The following is an 18,294-nucleotide window of genomic DNA, read 5'->3' on the forward strand; positions in this document are numbered from 1 at the left end:
TTTTGTTGACCTTTGTCCATGGAAGGTCCCTGCAAAATTTCATTGAAATTGGTTCAGGGGTTTTGGAGAAGAAGTCGAAAATGTAAATTGTTTACGGACGCACGACGGACGACGACGGACAAAAGGCGATCGCAATAGGTCACTTGAGACTTTGTCTCAGGTGACCTAAAAAGTTGAAATTAAATCATCAACAATTGTTTTATTGGCAACATTTGCTCCAAGATAGTAATATCAATTCAAAACAAGTATAAAAGTTTTATATTAACCAACTGTCAGAGTTCAAGAGTCCATTAATAGATATGAATGGGTCTAGATATATAGAAATCATTTCAATTTAAGTCTAAAGAAGTAAAACTTTCAAGAGAAGCATCACCTTTAGCGGTTGCTTTGTATTTTTTTGACATTGTGGTGGTCTTTCAATAAATTGATAAGAGAATTTATGTTAAGTGTGGTTTCAAGACATCTGGTTTTGTAAATGTAATGTTTAATGATGTTAATTTCAATTTTACTGAACTCATTTCTAATTGACAAGAACCCAAAATTAAATGATTCTTTATTAATAGTAAAAGGAGTCAAAAGTGTGTCTAAGAGTATTTCCAAGCTCTGCAGTAAATTTTGAACTTTTTGACATTCCTAAATTATGTGAGTTATGGTTTCTGACTCTGATTTACAAAAAGTACAAAGTGGACTCACAACTATATGTTTGCCTTAAATGGTAGTGTGTTTGTTGTTAAAATATTATGTAAAATTCTAAACTGAAACCACTGAAGTTTTGAATCGTTTGTTATTTTGAAAGGTAGAGAAAAAATATTTGCCCAATTAGAATTATCAAAGTCAAATTGATCTGCCCATTTTTTCCTGCCTGTTGGTATTTCATCATTCTTTGATAAGATTTTATATAAACATTTTGTTCCTGGAGTCTTATCAAAAAATGGTTCCATGTTTAAAGGAATGAAAGGAAGTAGAAGTTTTATATCCTGAATCCATTGTGTATCAATAATTAATTTAACAGATTTGACAAGACCATGAAAGTGAAGGAAGTTTGTTAATATATTTTCTGTGTAAATTCATGGTAGGAATAGAAAGTAACAGGATTTGTATTTTCAACATATCATTTATCACTCTAACACCCTTAGCATACCAGTTATTGTAAACGACAGATTTTCCACCAATAGTTATATGCCATAAGGGGGTTTTCAGCATAGAGAGTTGTCTACCCTTTGGTAAATCAGAATTTAATAATCTATCCCAGGTAGTTTCAATACATATATACCATGGCACTAGGTCTTGCAGTTCTTAAGAGAGAAAAAATAGATGGACAACAAATGGATGCTGCGTGATACCATAATCTCACCGACACATGCCAGGTAAGCTAATAAGAATCTCACCGACACATGCCAGGTAAGCTAATAAAAAACCCAACATGGAATCCAGTTTATTTCTTTGGAATGCAACCAGCAGTTCAACAAATATCACAGTAGATCTTCATTGTATTTAATAGTAATAGCACAGAGTAGATGTTGGTATATTGTACAAAAGGTACAACATCAGTATAACTTCACAACATCATTAAACTTTACAACATCAGTATAGCTTTACAACATCAACATCAGTATAACTTTACAACATCAGTATAACTTTACAACATCAGTATAACTTTACAACATCAGTATAACTTTACAACATCAGTATAACTTTACAACATTAATCTAAACTGTACAATATTGATATAAACTTTAAAAGATCAGTATAAAACAATACAGCATCTATATTTTTGAATTATACGTACTTCAGCTAATAAATCGAACATTTAATATCACATCTACAAAATCTACAAAGTGAGAGTCTCTTTCAATCCACTACAACTAATCTATTTATCAAGCCAATATTTTCGGCAAACCATTTTTCTGTATAAATTGGTCCAGTTAAGTGTAGCTAGGAGCAGGACTGGCTCAAAATGTAAATGTAAACTTTATTTATTTTACAACAATTATGAAACAAGTTCAAATTATCTTTCATTAAAGGAATTTACCCCCCAGTAAGATCATTCATTGATAGGCAAACAGGCATTGACAACACCAGTATATTCTGGATTATTAGCAAGTGTTAATTCAATTACATTCAAGGGATATGAATCTAATACTAGTTAGGTGTGATGTGAAAGGTACCATCTCTCCTTAAGGTACATTGTTATCACACACTTGCAGTTAGAGTGTAAGAAAACATATTTTGAACAAATGTGATTTCTAAAAAGTGCTAATTGTAATATATTGTTTTTGCTAAACCCCAACACACACACACCTTCCCTCTGAATACCCATGCAAACATATAAGATGCCGGGTTTTGTATCAGCTGAACAGCACAAAGTGGCCCAAAACAACTAATGTTGTTAATGTTTCGGCCAATCACATGTGACAGCAGTTTGAAACTCTGTCCTTAAAAGTTGTTTTAATTTTTAGTAAACCCCAATATACCGTGAACTGTTCGACCAGTCAATCTTTCTCCCTTCACCTTCGCCCAGTCAATCTTTCTCCCTTCACCTTCGCCCAGTCAATCTTTCTCCCTTCACCTTCGCCCAGTCAATCTTTCTCCCTTCACCTATGGAATCCATTTTTGCCCAGTGCTAATAATTTAACAACTTTGTTTATCATGCTGTTAACTTGTACTCAACGATAACTTGGCCTTCATTATGGACTGTAAAAAAAGGCAAAAATTAAACTGCAGCTAAAATGTCCCTGTATACAGTATAACACTCCAGTAAATTATGAACAAAGTTAGCCCACTAGAGCACAATTTATAACGAAAACAGTGTAAGCCAACCAGTACCGGTATGGCAGTAAGGTTCCTATCAAGTGTCAGAGGAATTCTGCATATTAAAACTAGAGCAGTGGAAACCGTGGACACTTTTGTTCATTACTTAAAAAATGGCTGGACCAGTTGAACCAAAGTTATTTGTTTACAAAATTAGGGACTGATCCAGTGACCTGTTGTTGCTTTCTGGCAAGCTATATAGAACATTTTCAACAATTTATTTAAAACATTTGCATGTCCAACAGGCTTTTATCCCTGAAAAATCACATTTAAAAAATAAATAAAAATGGTTTGTCCAATAAACAAATAGGCCCCTTGTATCTGAAGATCAGTATTATCCAACATTCAATATTATCCAACCCTTTTTGTAAGAAACAGACCCCCTGAGCTTTTACAGGTGAAACAAATGATAAATGTAAACCTGCAAGATCACTGTTTAGAATCAAGAAAATATTGTAATGTCTAACTTTGCAATAACCATCAGATGGTCTGAAGGAAAGAATTCTTCATCCATTATTGAATATACGGTTTCCAGACTCTGTTCAAAATTCCACCATCCAATGGTCACCATTGAAATGGCAGTTATCACTGATATTACAAATAACATATATGGTGGAAGGCGAAAAAGTGGCCATTTTCTCAGACCACGAAATAATCAGAATTTCCGACTGTTGAAATTGAGAGGTCTGAAATTATCTGGATTACACAGACAACAATTACATCCTAAGATTGCAAATACGGCTTCGCCTTTAAAATCAGCTCCGCTAATGAGCAGACAGACAACAGCATAAAATAAATGAATAACTGTTAAAATATTTAGAATTACAAATATAACAATGTAGATAAACACCCGACTAGAACATTCCTCACATTCTGGGAGTGTACATGTTGTACCAATAGGGTTATCTCCCCTTACACACACCCCACAGCGACAGTACCCACGAGGGCCACAGTCATGGAAACAGGGATACCCAGTTACACCGTACCACGATAGGTAGGATGAGTGGAGCAGAGTCCGGAGCCTCTCTGTCACAATCCTCTGGTAGTAGTGAGATTTGTAAATTGTACCGTTTCCTTGGAGGTGAACACCATGTGGTTTGAAATTTGAGGTCGCTAAAATGCGATCTGGTCTACTTGCATACCCAGGAGTTGGCTAGAAAATAAAAATAATGACAGATTGAGTATTACACAGAGAGGTAGCTATGTAAAAGTAGCTTGTTTTCAGCATTTCCTCCCAGTCAGCTGGGTCACATTTTATTTACAAGAGGCCTAGAGGGCCTATATTGCTCACCTTGATCTTTGTTCCATCAATGGTATAGGGTTAAAGGGTGGGGATCTCAACCATTTCAAAGTCATGACCCAAACATTAAGTCCCTAGGGGTGGGGTCAGGCCCAAGAGTCAATTCTAATATTATTACTGTGTTTATCACTGTATCCCCAACATTTGTATATATTTACATTTGCGCTGCAACCCACTATATGAACATTACCGGCAGAAATGCATTTCATTTGAGTATGAAAGCAAAAACTCTTGTGACGTAACACATGGTTTACTTATGACGTCATAGATTAACCTTGTTCAATGAGTCTTATTGCTTCACTTCGGATAATATGGAGAATGGTCCTGCATCAAACGCTCAAATGACTACGGTTTATTATTGGCTCAAATTTTATCTAAATAGGGCTGTTCCGCCAATATTGATGAAAGGACACCGCATATACAAAACGCAGTAATACATGATTTACGAACAAATAAATAAAATTAAACAATTGTTCTATAGTAAAAATGTAAATATATGGATTAAACGGCGTATTTTTTAATTTTCATCCCGGTATGAACACAAATCGGTTACATCCATATTAAACATGAAGCCCTAGCAGACTTCCAAGCAATATGAATGTAACCAATTTGCGTTCATACCGGCATAGAAATAAAAAAAAACGCCGTTCAATCCCTATATGTGGTTATGGGGTGGAGCCAATAGCCAGTGTAAATTCTAATATCATGACTGTGTTCGTCTCTTGATGCCAAGCAATGGAACATATGGTTATGGGATGAGAATCTCAACTGTTTGGAAGTTATGCTCAGGAGTAAAGTCCCTAGGGTGCTTGTTTCTTGTCGGTAATCATGATGTCCAATGTATTTGTGAAGGCCAACATACCATATTACTGAATGTTCGTCCACTGCTAGGATGTCCAACCATCTCCCAAACGTCACTCCATGGTGATCTTCCCCTCAAACTCAGAAACTTTTCATCTTGTATGTGACACTCCAACAGCGTTTTCTGATTGGGTAACGTGAACAGCTTCACTGGCCAATCAAAGTCATTGTACGTGTTGAAATCGCCCAGGACAATACTCCGTAAATGTTCAGATGAGCTTTCTTGATCTGGATATAAAACATACCAAGGAAAACAATTAATTTATAGGATCCCATAAACTTGAAATCGATATTACTCTTTATATTGAGAAGCTTAAAAAGTATAGACAAAGTTAAGAAATTGATATATTTTATTTAACATTGCATAATACTAAAATATTTAATTCATTGCAATGTCTGACTTAATAACAATATATAATATTGGTTTATCTCATGTAACATTATTTGGGCCAGTGATTTGTGTTCATCAACATGTGTACATCAACTTGTGTACATCAACATATGTACATCAACTTGTGTACATCAACTTGTGTACATCAACATGTGTACATCAACATGTGTACATCAACTTGTGTACAACAATTTGTGTACATCAACATGTGTCCATCAACTTGTTTACATCAACTTGTGTACATCAACTTTTGTACATCAACTTGTTTACATCAACTTGTGTACATCAACATTTGTACATCAACATGTGTACATCAACCTTTGAACATCAACATGTGTACATCAACATATGTACATCAACATCTGTACATCAACTTGTGTACATCAATTTGTGTACTTCAACATGTGAACATCAACTTGTGTAAATCAACATGTGTACATCAACTTGTGAACATCAACTTGTGTACATCAACTTTTGTACATCAACTTGTGTACATCAGCATGTGAACATCAACTTGTGTACATCAACATATGTACATCAGCTTGTGTACATCAACATATGTACATCAGCTTGTGTACATCAACTTGTGTACAACAATTTGTGTACATCAACATGTGTCCATCAACTTGTTTACATCAACTTGTGTACATCAACTTGTGTGCATCAACTTGTGTACATCAACATTTGTACATCAACATGTGTACATCAACCTTTGAACATCAACATGTGTACATCACCATGTGCACATCAACATATGTACATAAACATGTGTACATCAACTTGTGTTCATCAACATATGTACATCAACTTTTGAACATCAGCATGTGTACATCAACATGCGCACATCAACATATGTACATCAAAATGAGTACATCAACATGTGAACATCAACCTGTGTACATCAACATGTGTACATTAACTTGTGTACATCAACTTGTGTGCATCAACTTGTGTACATCAACATTTGTACATCAACATGTGTACATCAACTTGCGTACATCAACATGTGTACATCAACTTTTGTACATCAACTTGTTTACATCAACATGTGAACATCAACATGTGTACATCACCATGTGCACATCAACATATGTACATAAACATGTGTACATCAACTTGTGTCCATCAACATGTGTACATCAACTTTTGAACATCAACATGTGAACATCAACATGTGTACATCAACTTTTGAACATCAGCATGTGTACATCAACATGCGCACATCAACATATGTACATCAACATCTGTACATCAACTTGTGTACATCAATATGTGTACATCAACTTGTGTACATATACTTGCGTACATCAACATGTGTACATCAACATGTGTACATCAACTTGTGTACATCAACATGTGTACATCAACTTTTGAACATCAACATGTGTACATCAACATGTGCACATCAACATATGTACATCAACATGTGTACATCAACATGTGTACATCAACTTGTGTACATCAACATGTGTACATCAACATGTGTACATCAACATGAAACTATAAAGTCTGCTTTCAGGCCAATTAAGTCAAATCTCAAGGGACAAGTCAGTCAGTTTACTGACATATTTATTATTTGTTTAAACAATGCATAACCGTTAGAGAATATATCTGAAGGCAATAAAATTATGTGATTTTCAAAATTGTATAAGGAGTTGATTGGGCTATCGGGCATAAATTTATACTAGCCAAGTGGGCACTCTTACTGCAACATAGGATGCCTAACGTTTGTTTCTGTGTTAACCTTTCACCTCTGTAGACCAACAAATCAGGAGGCGCCATTGTATTGGTGTCACATATTCTTTAGAGTATTGTAGAAAATAATAAAAGTGTTGAAGAAATCAACACAATCATAGACGAAGCAGTCTAACGTCCTGTAGGTGCTGGTTGGTAGATGTCTCAGTGGAGGAGTCCGAGGTGGATACCAGAGTATTCTAATAGAGCTTATAGAAGGGAGGTAAGTACAAGTAGGTAAGAGATGGAGCATCAACACCAAGGATTCTGTAAATGTAAGTTTTATAAGTTTACATGTTTCGGGTTGCTAGGCCGACTGTCATCATGGGTTCTGACAACGGTTGGCCTAGTCATCCGAAACATGTCAACTAATAAAACCTACAGTTACGGAACCCTTGGTGTTGACGCTCCATATCTTACCTACATGTAATAAAATGCACCTGTTTCATGATTTCAGTACCAGGCTGTGAACTCCTAGCAAGCACCACATGCATGCTACCCTGACACCAGACTTAGACATTTTGACAAATAGATGTCTGGTGTCTCAGTCTGGTGTCAGGGCCAGAGGAAACTCCCTAGCTACCCTGTGTATTACCACATACCTATAATATTCCTACCTATATTTACCTCTGATCAGTTCAATGACAGACTTGGTGTTGCCACATTGTTGACGGCGTTCATAGGACAGATGCAGAGCGGCGACTTGGACAGAAATCTCGGGACTGATGAAAATTTTAGCAATAATAAGACCCCGATTATTGATGTCTGGGCCTGGTACAGCAGGCAGCGTGTGGGTGGAGAACAAGGTGATCGGTTTCCGACTCAGGATCCCTATTCCTGAAGTAAACAAGTAAACAAAGAATTTAACATTTAATTTTGGATATTCCCCCATGATAGACTTATTTATATTGTATTTCTGAACAATTACTTTACAACGTTAAAAATTCATCTGATTGTAGTGATGGGTCAATACTCAATTAATATAAGGCATGGGTAGAGCCAACGCTGTGGTTTCCTTAATGGTGGAATAATTTGGTCCTTTGCTCCTCGTCTGGATACCCGAAAGTATGCAGGGGATTGAGTAAAAGAGAGAACATCATAAAACAGATTCAATTATTTCACCATTAAGAAAACCACGGCGTTGGCTCTACCCTTGCCTTGTTTTAACCACTTTCATTTAGAGCCCCTGCATCTCCCGGGATCCGCTGTAGGAAGTCTACAGAGTCTGCCATAAGACCAACCCATGCTTCCTATACTGCCATCAAAATGCTCTCATACGGCTTCATTAAAACCATGGTTCAGTTACCCAAAAGAATGAACATTAATAAACTCTTTACTATTGGAAACAAAATGTCTATGAATTGGGCGTATCAACCTACTGCAGAGGTACCCTATTTTATAACATTACACAGACCTAAGGTTGTAGAAGAGAAATCAGCCGACAAGGTTTAATTACATGAAGTTGTTGTCATTATTTTACAAAGTGTTCCACAGACGTCAAATTAAAACCTACAAAGGTAAACACCATATTCAGCAGCGCATTCACAATGATGTCATCCCTATAGGAGTTCTAGTGAAGTTTTGACCCCTTACCTTACCAGAATCTACTACTACTCTACTTAAAGATAGAAAAGATCTTTCAGGAGCCATCCCAGTATGTCATAGGGAAACGGTGACCATATGGCAACTCTTACAGAGGACCTTTCCTTCATCTAGGCATTGGACTCAAAAACTTCTATTATTTTTTTTATTATCTCCTTATATTGTTCAGTCTATAGTAGGTTATTTCCATCATTCTAGATGACTTCAACCTAGCTTTACAATGATTATTAAAATCCGTTACATGTATTATAAGACCAGTATATCTACCAGCTAGATGAAACTCTGCACTACAATCTACCAATGGACAATTCAGTATGTAAAGAGTTTGCATTCTCTAACTATTACGTCCCGCTAGACAACATTTTTATTGATGTCCTTTTAGATATGTATTGATATTGGCTTAACAGAGTTATCTTTCTTGTAAAACTATTGATGACGTCACAATACTACCTATTGTTTATGACGTCACAATCTCTGCCATTGTTAATGATGTCACTATACATATATATATGTAGAATAATTGTATGTGCCCCGATTTTAAGTACTTCAGGGATAGAAATATCCTATAATTTTGTCCTGAATAAGCCCACTGTAGGGGCAAAACCGGTCGACACTTCTAATAAACTACAAGAATAACTTATTGCTCCTTCGCCTGTTGTGATTGAATCAATTAATATAAGTTATAATCAAAAACAGATTGGTATTCCCTATCTGATTCCAATTATCAATTACAAATGCTATATTTGGTTCATTACTGAATTCAAATGTATAAAATGTACAGTATGCATTAAAAGTCTATTTTGTTGTTTTAAAAAGAAAATGGTGTAAAAGTTGGTTGTGTAAGAAAGAAACCTAATCTAAGGCAAACAACTCACCCTTATACACTGTATTACAATGGTGTTGTCACGATTGTATTTGAGTACGAAGTCCCATAAAATTATGAAATAATTATTATATAATCCATCGTCGATCAATTCTGGTTACAAACCAATTATGATATTATTTTATTACTGTTCCTACTAATATCAATCAAGACTGAACAACAAATTTAAAAACAACTAAAATAGGATCTGAAACTGTACGTTCAATAGATGAACCTGTCTAGATTTTGTTATTCAATGTGTCTTCCGATACATTTTTGCAAGATAAAATTAACCTTCCTTTTCCCAGCCAAGCCAGTGAGCTCCCTTGGGTTTCTGAACTTTGTTGGCCTCCCGAAACAATCTCCACTTATAGTCTGGTAATAACTCTTGGAGTTCCATTATCTGGTTTCCTCCCCCATTTACATGAAATCTTACTTCCTGGAAAGCCACCACATCAGGCTTTGCATCAGTTATCTATTAGAAAAGAGAACAGAATACATAGATTAAGTCATATGTTTTACATATGCAACAAAGCATTTTAATTCTAACAATAACAAAATAATACAAGATTATTTAACAATGTGATAGGGTCTCAAATTTCCTATAACTGTGACAGAACTCATAGGTATGAGTGCAATTGTCGCAATCAGGTGTTCTCGGAGGTGGCATTTTGATACAGTCTTTTCTTCCAAACATGTATAAGCTGAAAAAATGAACTAATAATCATGTCATCAATCAAATGTTGCAGGCACACGCAGCTGTGATAATGTTATGTGTGCACATCCAAACAACATCTTAACTACTGGTATTATTATATCAGCAAAATTGATGCAATACAAAATCTGAACCCTAAAAGGATCAATATGAAACCCTCTAAGTCACTAAGTGAATACGTTTGTGTAAAAAGCTGCCATAGAAATAGTGCAAATCCTTTTCCTATACACCACACAGAGATACGGTACTATTAATCATTGATTGATGACTGATTGGGCTTAACATACTTGTGCTAAGTTATAACCAAGCCTAGGACCATCACAACTCAAAACACACTATATTTGGGGTTGATTTTAAAAGTACAGTTCTTATACTTTTATAATAAATTCCTTTTTAAATGTCAGATGATTGTGATTTCTTTAAGTCAAGTTCAATAATATTAAAGAACAAAAGGCCCCATGGGCCTCTGTAATTCACCTCACATCAATGGCCTTCAAAATGTGTCAATGTCATATTTATTTAAATAGCCCAATATTGATCATAACCCTACAAGTTATGGACTTTTATTTGAAGATTTTCAAAATGTTACACGTTTTGGAATGTTACAGAAAGATTTTAACTCAATGTGGGTCAAGGTCATTTATTTGCACAAACTTGATTGCAGTAATTGTCCCAGGGTTACATAGACTACATTCGTGTATCAGGTTAAAACGGTTGAAGCGGTTGAACCCGTAAGAAAACGACAGGCACAGATCTAGATCTGAAGCGAGGCTGACCTCAGGAAAATTCGGCACACGAAGATTGAGCTAGGGTTCATTCACGTATCCGGTTGAAACGGTTGAACCTGTAAAGAAAATGACAGGTACAGAACTGAACCAAGGCTGACCTCAGAAAAATTTAGCACGTGTAGATTGAGGGGTCCAAACGTACCTGGCCGAAACTAAAATGCTGACTATTGCCAGTTTGCATTATTTCTTTCTAAAACAATGTCAAGTCACATGTAGTTTTTAAGATACATTATGTGATTCAGTGGACGGATGAAAAAAGGTCATAATATTTTTGAAACACTGTTTTATATTCTCCGAAACTGTGCACTTTTAGCTCTGCTTATAGAACGGTCCATTAGTGCTTTCCCTTATGGTGGAAAATTTCTGCGCCACATGTACCGTTTCAACCGGGATACACGAATGTAGCCCTAGGGGTCCAGACATACCTGACCGAAACTAAAATGCTGACTATTGCTAGCTTGCATTATTTCTTTCTAAAACAATGTCCAGCCACATGTAGTTTTTATAAGATATGTTATGTAATTCAGCGGACGCATGAAAAAGGGCATAATATTCTTAATACATTGTTATTTATTTTCCGAAACTGTGCATTTTTAGCTCTGCTTATATAAGAGTCCAAGTGCGTTCGTTTATCATGGAATATTTCTACTCCACCTGTACTGTTTCAACCGGGATACGCGAATGTAACCTTATTGACCAAATTTTAGGGCATCTTGGTTACATCAAATAGGATATGCTTGAACACAATTGATTCGACATCTGGAAGTAAGTGGTAAAAAATCATTCCTGTTAACCAATTTAATAGACTTCCGCACAAAGCATAAATTTCAACTTGGACAGTCTTCACAAAGGGAGACAACTCTTCTTACAGCACAGGGGGAGATAACTATTCTTACATTGTGTTTGTAATTGATCGACCCTTTATTGATTTTAATTCTTAATTTGTCCAATACAATGCATAGTTTAGTACTTCGAATATAAATACATACCATAAAATACATGAATACGTTCATGATAGGTTTCAAAATTAGAAATAACCCCCCCACCCCCCCACCCCAAAGTAATTGATGATGCATGGTTTACTTAATGCAAGGGAGACAATCCTACTGCCAGTACAGTGTAGTGGTATATTTGATAATTTAATTTTAAATGGCACACATCACAATTCATACCATTTGCGCTATTCTGTACTTTCGAACGTTCCAGTTAAACATGACGTTCCATAGATTACAAGTAGCGACGGTAATATCATAGGACAAAACCACATTCACATATACACTTCCTAATATAATGGCCAAGTAGCCGGGTCGTGTCTCCATTTTGTTGTGGAATGCTTGCCTTTAATGAGTTGTATCTAATGTAATAGAACACATACAACGTAGAATTGCCACAAATGGGATATGTATACATTAGAAAGCTGCTGATAATTTTATAATTGATATTATTTGAGATATGTTGACCTTTGTATGTCTTAAATTGCATGAGCATATCTTATTTAAAACTGATGTAATAGTTTAAGTTTAATCGGTTCCGCTGCCTAAAAGAAAACGCCCCATATATTTCCGCATCACAAAGATGTTTGTATCGGTATTTAATTCGCATGGCAAACTCAAAAATATTGTTTAACACCGTTAATGAGAAAAAACAACAACTACGCTGCAAGATGGATTTGAAAAGTTTAAAAGCAGAAATTGAACGGAAAAAACGACAGTTAGAGTCAAACAAAGATATTATGGTATGATCGAGTGTATTCGTATCGTTTTAAGGAAAATATACGGTTGGATGGGTTTTAATTGTCTATAGATATTGAGCTACATCAGTGTCTACTGTACAGACTACTCACTATAAGCACGGAATTAGATTAGAGGGAAAGGCAACTATAAGCTGTTAGCCTCGTCAGGGCTAACAGTTAACCTTTGATATTTAGTTATATCAGATTGTAGACTGTCCTCAAAATCATTAAGTCAAAACTCATTTTGGGGAGTCCGAAACTCACTCAAGTGTTAACTGAATGCCCTTCTTGTCCAACCTGTTCTTTATAGTAATACTCATCTTATATCATTTAATATGCCCTGTACCAATACCTCTTATATGAAAGGATGCATTAGAATAAAATTCCCTCAAGTCAAGTGGAAACATCCGACACATTTGTACAGTGCTGTTGTGTAGGTGTCAGGTTGTTTCGGTGGTAAACAAGATGGAAGTCGTTTCGGGACTTTTTTCCGGGTCGTTTCTGGAATGTCAAAAGTCGTTTCGAGACATCACGATTATTTTCTATTGTTTGCTTAGCACACGTGTTTATGTTTGTTTAGTTTACTTTTTAATTGAGTAGTTTTCAAAATTTCAGCAAAACAAACAGTAAGGAGTCCTTGATTGCAGAGATTTGAATACGTAGACACACCCTACTAGTCTACATTGTAAAATTTTGTACTTCTTATGTGCAGAATTTACTGTCAAATTAGTACTTCTGTAAAAAGGAAAACTTGATTAAGTTGGCCACATTAATAGGGAAAAGAGTAAAATAAAAACATGTTATCAAGATATCAAACAAGGAACCTTCAATAACGAATGAAATAATGTAAAAATAATGATTGATTAATTGATATTGACCGCGCAGTCGGTACTTGGTGTTCGTTCTTCTCTATTTAATAATGGGATTAGTTACTTCAAATTAACAACATGTTGTCAATCAGGTAAATGTAGGCAAGCAATTCAAGCGTGGCGCTAATTGGCAAAACAAGCACGGGTAGAATGAAGCCACCATATACATACTCTTGTGTACACATAAATCGTGACGTCGATGCTAATAGGCTACAACGAAAGTTGTGTTTACACAGATTTTTACGAAAAGGGAAAGAGAAATGTAACATTCATTCATATTTTGATTATGTTTTTTATATGTCAGGAAAGAGTAAGTCCCGAAACGACTTGTTACCGAAATGACTACCATTCGTTGTGTATTGTGGGATATATATGCATGTAGGTCAAACAGAAAAGTTTTCTTTGAAACAAATAGATAAATTCTTTTGATTAAACAAATAAATAAAAGAGACAAATTCATTTTTAGTGACAGAATATGTAGAATATGTACATTTGGAAACTAACATTTTGTATTAGTTAAGTCTACTTTGCTCACAAGTTAGTTATAAAACCATACACCACACAATGTAATATAAAATGGCTAGCCTAGGAAATAATGCACAATTGAATTAATTCATTTTTAGAATTTGAATTAATTCATATTTTTTTACCCAACGATTATATTTTAATAAAATTGAACTAGACATCTTTAAAATCAAACTTCAATCTCTAAACCACTAGTATTTCATACACAGGACTACACATTCTTCTTTGCCATGTACATGCTTTCACATGTTTTTTTTATCAGCAGATGTGTTTTCTCTAAACTTACTGATTAAACAGCAGAAAAATGAATACTTTCAGGCACCAAACAAGAAATATTTCAAACGTGGGGACCTGGCAGCAAAACAAGAAGGGGAATATTGGAAAAGACATCAACAGCTTAACAAAGACCAGCAATCATCGTCACAGGTATTATACCAAAGAACTTGTCAGCTAAACAATCACCAGCAGTCATCGTCACAGGTATTATACGATAGAACTTGTCAGCCTAACGATCACTAGCAGTCATCGTCACAGGTATTATACCAAAGAACTTGTCAGCTAAACAATCACCAGCAGTCATCGTCACAGGTATCAATCACCAGCAGTCATCGTCACAGGTATTATACCATAGAACTTGTCAGCTAAACGATCACCAGCAGTCATCGTGACAGGTATTATACCATAGAACTTGTCAGCTAAACAATCACCAGCAGTCATCGTCACAGGTATTATACCACAGATCTTTTCAGCTAAACAATCACTAGCAGTCATCGTCACAGGTATTATACCATAGAACTTGTCAGCTAAACAATCACCAGCAATCATCATTACAGGTATTATACCACAGATCTTTTCAGCTAAACAATCACCAGCAGTCATCTTCACAGGTATTATACTGTAACAGGAGAGGAAAAATGTACAGCCAGACTGGGGTTCGAACCCAGGACCCTCCAGACTCTAGACGGACGCTCTACCAATTTAACTATCTGGTCGCCGACAATCGACCCAGTCCAGTTCAGCTACAATACCCATGGATCTTTTCAGCTTAACAAACACTAGCAATTATCTTCACAGGTTTTTAGCACAGACGTGAAAAGGTTAGGGTCACCTACCCGACCACGTGGGTTTTCTTCGGGTATTCCGGTTTCCTCCCATAATAAGACATCCCCACCACTAACATCCGGGCCAACAAAAACTTGTTTCGCAATTGTTGTAAAATAAATAAAATTTATATATATATGCAGACTCCACATGCATACAGATGTGCTCATAAAATGATAATAATATCTGCTAAACTGCAAACTACAGAAATATTTTACACTTTAAATAACAGAGAGTGAAATATGTCAAAAATCGCCAGAAACTCATATTAAGAAATTGTCATTGTAACTATGTTTATAAATTGATAAACTATCAAATGTAATAATTTTATTTGCTTATGGTATTTAGAATGAAGTAAACAAGGAAGAAAACAAAACAAAAGATGAGGAAGAAAAAGTACCACAGCTCCCAAGGAAAGAGGTGAGCATCTATAAAATACTTATTCTTGTGATGGCTTTACCAACAACATAATTGGATTTTAATTTACAAAATTAACAACAATCTTTATATATGTTACTTGTGTTATTGTGTCTTTATAAATATTTGCATTATATTTGAATTCACGATTGCTTTTTATCAAAAAATAATTTTTAAAAGAATGATTAAGTGTAGATATCATTGCTGTTTAGGCCCAATGAAGCTATTTGACTAATTTATCCCTGACAACACATTTGAACTCTTCCAATTCAAAGGTTGGAATAGTTCATTATGAAATTTCAGGGGTGAATAAGTTAATGTAAACTTACAATCTTTCAATCTCACATGTTGACCCATTTTTATGTGTTTCTTAGGGGAGACATGATAGGACATGGTATTTTTTATCAATCCCTCTTGACTTTTTCATGTCCGCAATATAACTTCTTATCTAATATGTTAAATCAAACTTCATACACAAATGAATCATCATGCAATAGGCAGTACGTTTGTTAATATGGGATATTTCTTGTACTCCCACTTCAAGATCAAGGTAATTTTCCTGACCAACGTAAATTTCTTATTACTGGGGAAAAAATTGATAGACCATTATACGAAGTCTCGAACAGTAGGTTCTAGGCATTTGCTTCAATGCCAAGTAAAAGTATTTAGGTCAGAGGTACAAACAAAGGTTTTAGAGAATAATTTCTTCAATTATTCAGTATTTCCCAGAATTACACCTGAATACGAAGGTGATCAATTTAGGTCATAGGATAAAATAGTGTCAAGGCAAGGTACCATGATTTATCATAATCTGTTGTTTGATCTAGGTCGTCCGGCGTTTGAGAGAACGTAATGAACCAATCAGGTTATTTGGGGAAAATGACTACGAGGCATTCCAGAGACTTAAGAAGGTGGAAATGCTAGATCCAGATATTAAAAAGGTACGTTTTTATGTGTTTCTTAAAAAAAATATTGCTTGTCCCGTATGTCAATGGCTTAATAGCTACCCTGGTCATATTGCTACAAACGACTTCTAATGTAGAAATTTGCTCTGGATATCAATCATATTTGATCAAAATCATTCATGGGAGGCGGGGATTCAAAATTGTACAAATGTTGGGGCTGACCCCTCAGAGGGCTGAGGGGCGGGGCCAAATATGGGCAATTTGGCTATATTGCTTTAAACGACTTCTAATGTAGAAATTTGCTCTGGATATCAATCATATTTGATCAAAAGCATTCATGGGAGGCAGGGATTCAAAATTGTACAAATGATGGGTCTGACCCAGGGGGCTGAGGGGCGGGGCCAAAAGGGGACAATTTGGCTATATTGCTTTAAACGACTTCTAATGTAGAAATTTGCTCTGGATATCAATCATATTTGATCAAAAGCATTCATGGGAGGCAGGGATTCAAAATTGTACAAATGATGGGTCTGACCCAGGGGGCTGAGGGGCGGGGCCAAAAGGGGACAATTTGGCTATATTGCTTTAAACGACTTCTAATGTAGAAATTTGCTCTGGATATCAATCATATTTGATCAAAAGCATTCATGGGAGGCAGGGATTCAAAATTGTACAAATGATGGGTCTGACCCAGGGGGCTGAGGGGCGGGGCCAAAAGGGGACAATTTGGCTATATTGCTATAAATGACTTTTGTAGAACTATGCCATGGATATTGATCATACTTGGTATGTGGAAATGGTTGAGATCCCCACCGTATAACCATATATACAATTGCTGAGTATAAAGAGAAGAATGCACATTTGCTTCCAGGATGGCCCTAAGGGTCTAAAATCGGTTGAGATCCCCACCCCAAAACTATGTATACAAATGCTGGGCATAAAGAGATGAATGTAATCACGATATTAGAATAGACCCTGGAGTCTGACCAAACCCCTAGGGACCTAGTTTCTAAGTCACAGCTTAGAAACAGTTGAGATCCCCAACCCATAACCATACATAAAATTGCTGGGTATGAAAAATCTAACCCTTGGATCTCATTTGGAGAATATTTTGCCATGATTGCTTCGATATCCAGGTGAGCGAGTCAGGCCCTCTGGGCCTATTGTTTAAAAGTAAGTTTAGCTCAGAAAGAAAACATTGTATGTGAACAACTCACCTGATTTTAAAGGACAAGTAATTACTAAATAACAAATCAGTCAGCTTGGACCTGCAATGTTTTATCATAAGCCGTGCATGCAATTTATGAATATACAGTGTATCTTTATATATATAGGGTGAAGGTTATGAAAATGACTTCAAAGCAGCCATGGACCGAGTTGATCAGGAGTTCATTAATGAAATAATCAACGCTGGGTCGGGAAAGTCCTCCAATAATGTAGCTGTGAGAGACGATGGAACAACAGAGGAAGACATCAAGGTGAAGGTCAAATGAAAATTCCATAAGTCAGATAGTATACACAGTGATCCTTATCTACACTTCACAATTAGGCAGCTTTTCAAAATTTCCAGACTTTATAATATTCAACTGCACAAAATAACTGGAGGCAGAAACTTTCCTCTTTTCATACGCCCGTCGAAGACGGGGACGTATTATGTTATCACGTGAGCGGGCGGGCGGGC

The 18,294-nt window shown here is 35.8% G+C and overlaps 2 protein-coding genes across 2 annotated transcripts in view; one reads left to right on the top strand and one right to left on the bottom strand.

Moving 5' to 3' along the window:
- Positions 1-149: 149 nt before the first annotated feature.
- LOC110452657 lies at positions 150-12,383 on the bottom strand. Its single transcript, XM_021501305.1, has 5 exons — positions 12,237-12,383; positions 9,856-10,036; positions 7,725-7,934; positions 4,974-5,200; positions 150-3,964 (listed from the first exon to the last, which is right to left on the bottom strand). Exons 1-5 carry the CDS (start codon positions 12,381-12,383, stop codon positions 3,467-3,469), a joined length of 1,263 nt encoding a protein of 420 aa, XP_021356980.1. The 3' UTR covers positions 150-3,466.
- Positions 12,384-12,655: 272 nt separating this feature from the next.
- The window catches only part of LOC110452624 (pre-mRNA-splicing factor 18-like), an 18,553-nt gene continuing 12,914 nt past the window's right edge, over positions 12,656-18,294 (top strand). The window contains exons 1-5 of the mRNA XM_021501255.1: positions 12,656-12,799; positions 14,509-14,616; positions 15,640-15,711; positions 16,536-16,649; positions 17,948-18,091. Of these exons, the coding sequence (XP_021356930.1) occupies positions 12,665-12,799; positions 14,509-14,616; positions 15,640-15,711; positions 16,536-16,649; positions 17,948-18,091 (573 nt within the window). The 5' untranslated portion in view covers positions 12,656-12,664. The remainder of the gene's footprint in view (positions 12,800-14,508; positions 14,617-15,639; positions 15,712-16,535; positions 16,650-17,947; positions 18,092-18,294) is intronic.

Source organism: Mizuhopecten yessoensis, unplaced genomic scaffold (assembly GCF_002113885.1).
Source record: "Mizuhopecten yessoensis strain PY_sf001 unplaced genomic scaffold, ASM211388v2 scaffold6779, whole genome shotgun sequence".
Classification (NCBI taxonomy): Eukaryota; Metazoa; Mollusca; class Bivalvia; order Pectinida; family Pectinidae; genus Mizuhopecten; species Mizuhopecten yessoensis.

Coding starts and splice junctions, on each gene's coding strand:
- LOC110452657 (XM_021501305.1), bottom strand. CDS start 12,383: ATGGAGACACGACCCGGCTACTTGGCCATTATATTAGGAAGTGTATAT. Junction 10,037..12,236: donor AGTACAGAATAGCGCAAATG/GTATGAATTGTG, acceptor CTTTTCTAATAG/ATAACTGATGCAAAGCCTGA. Junction 7,935..9,855: donor GCTTGGCTGGGAAAAGGAAG/GTTAATTTTATC, acceptor TGTTTACTTCAG/GAATAGGGATCCTGAGTCGG.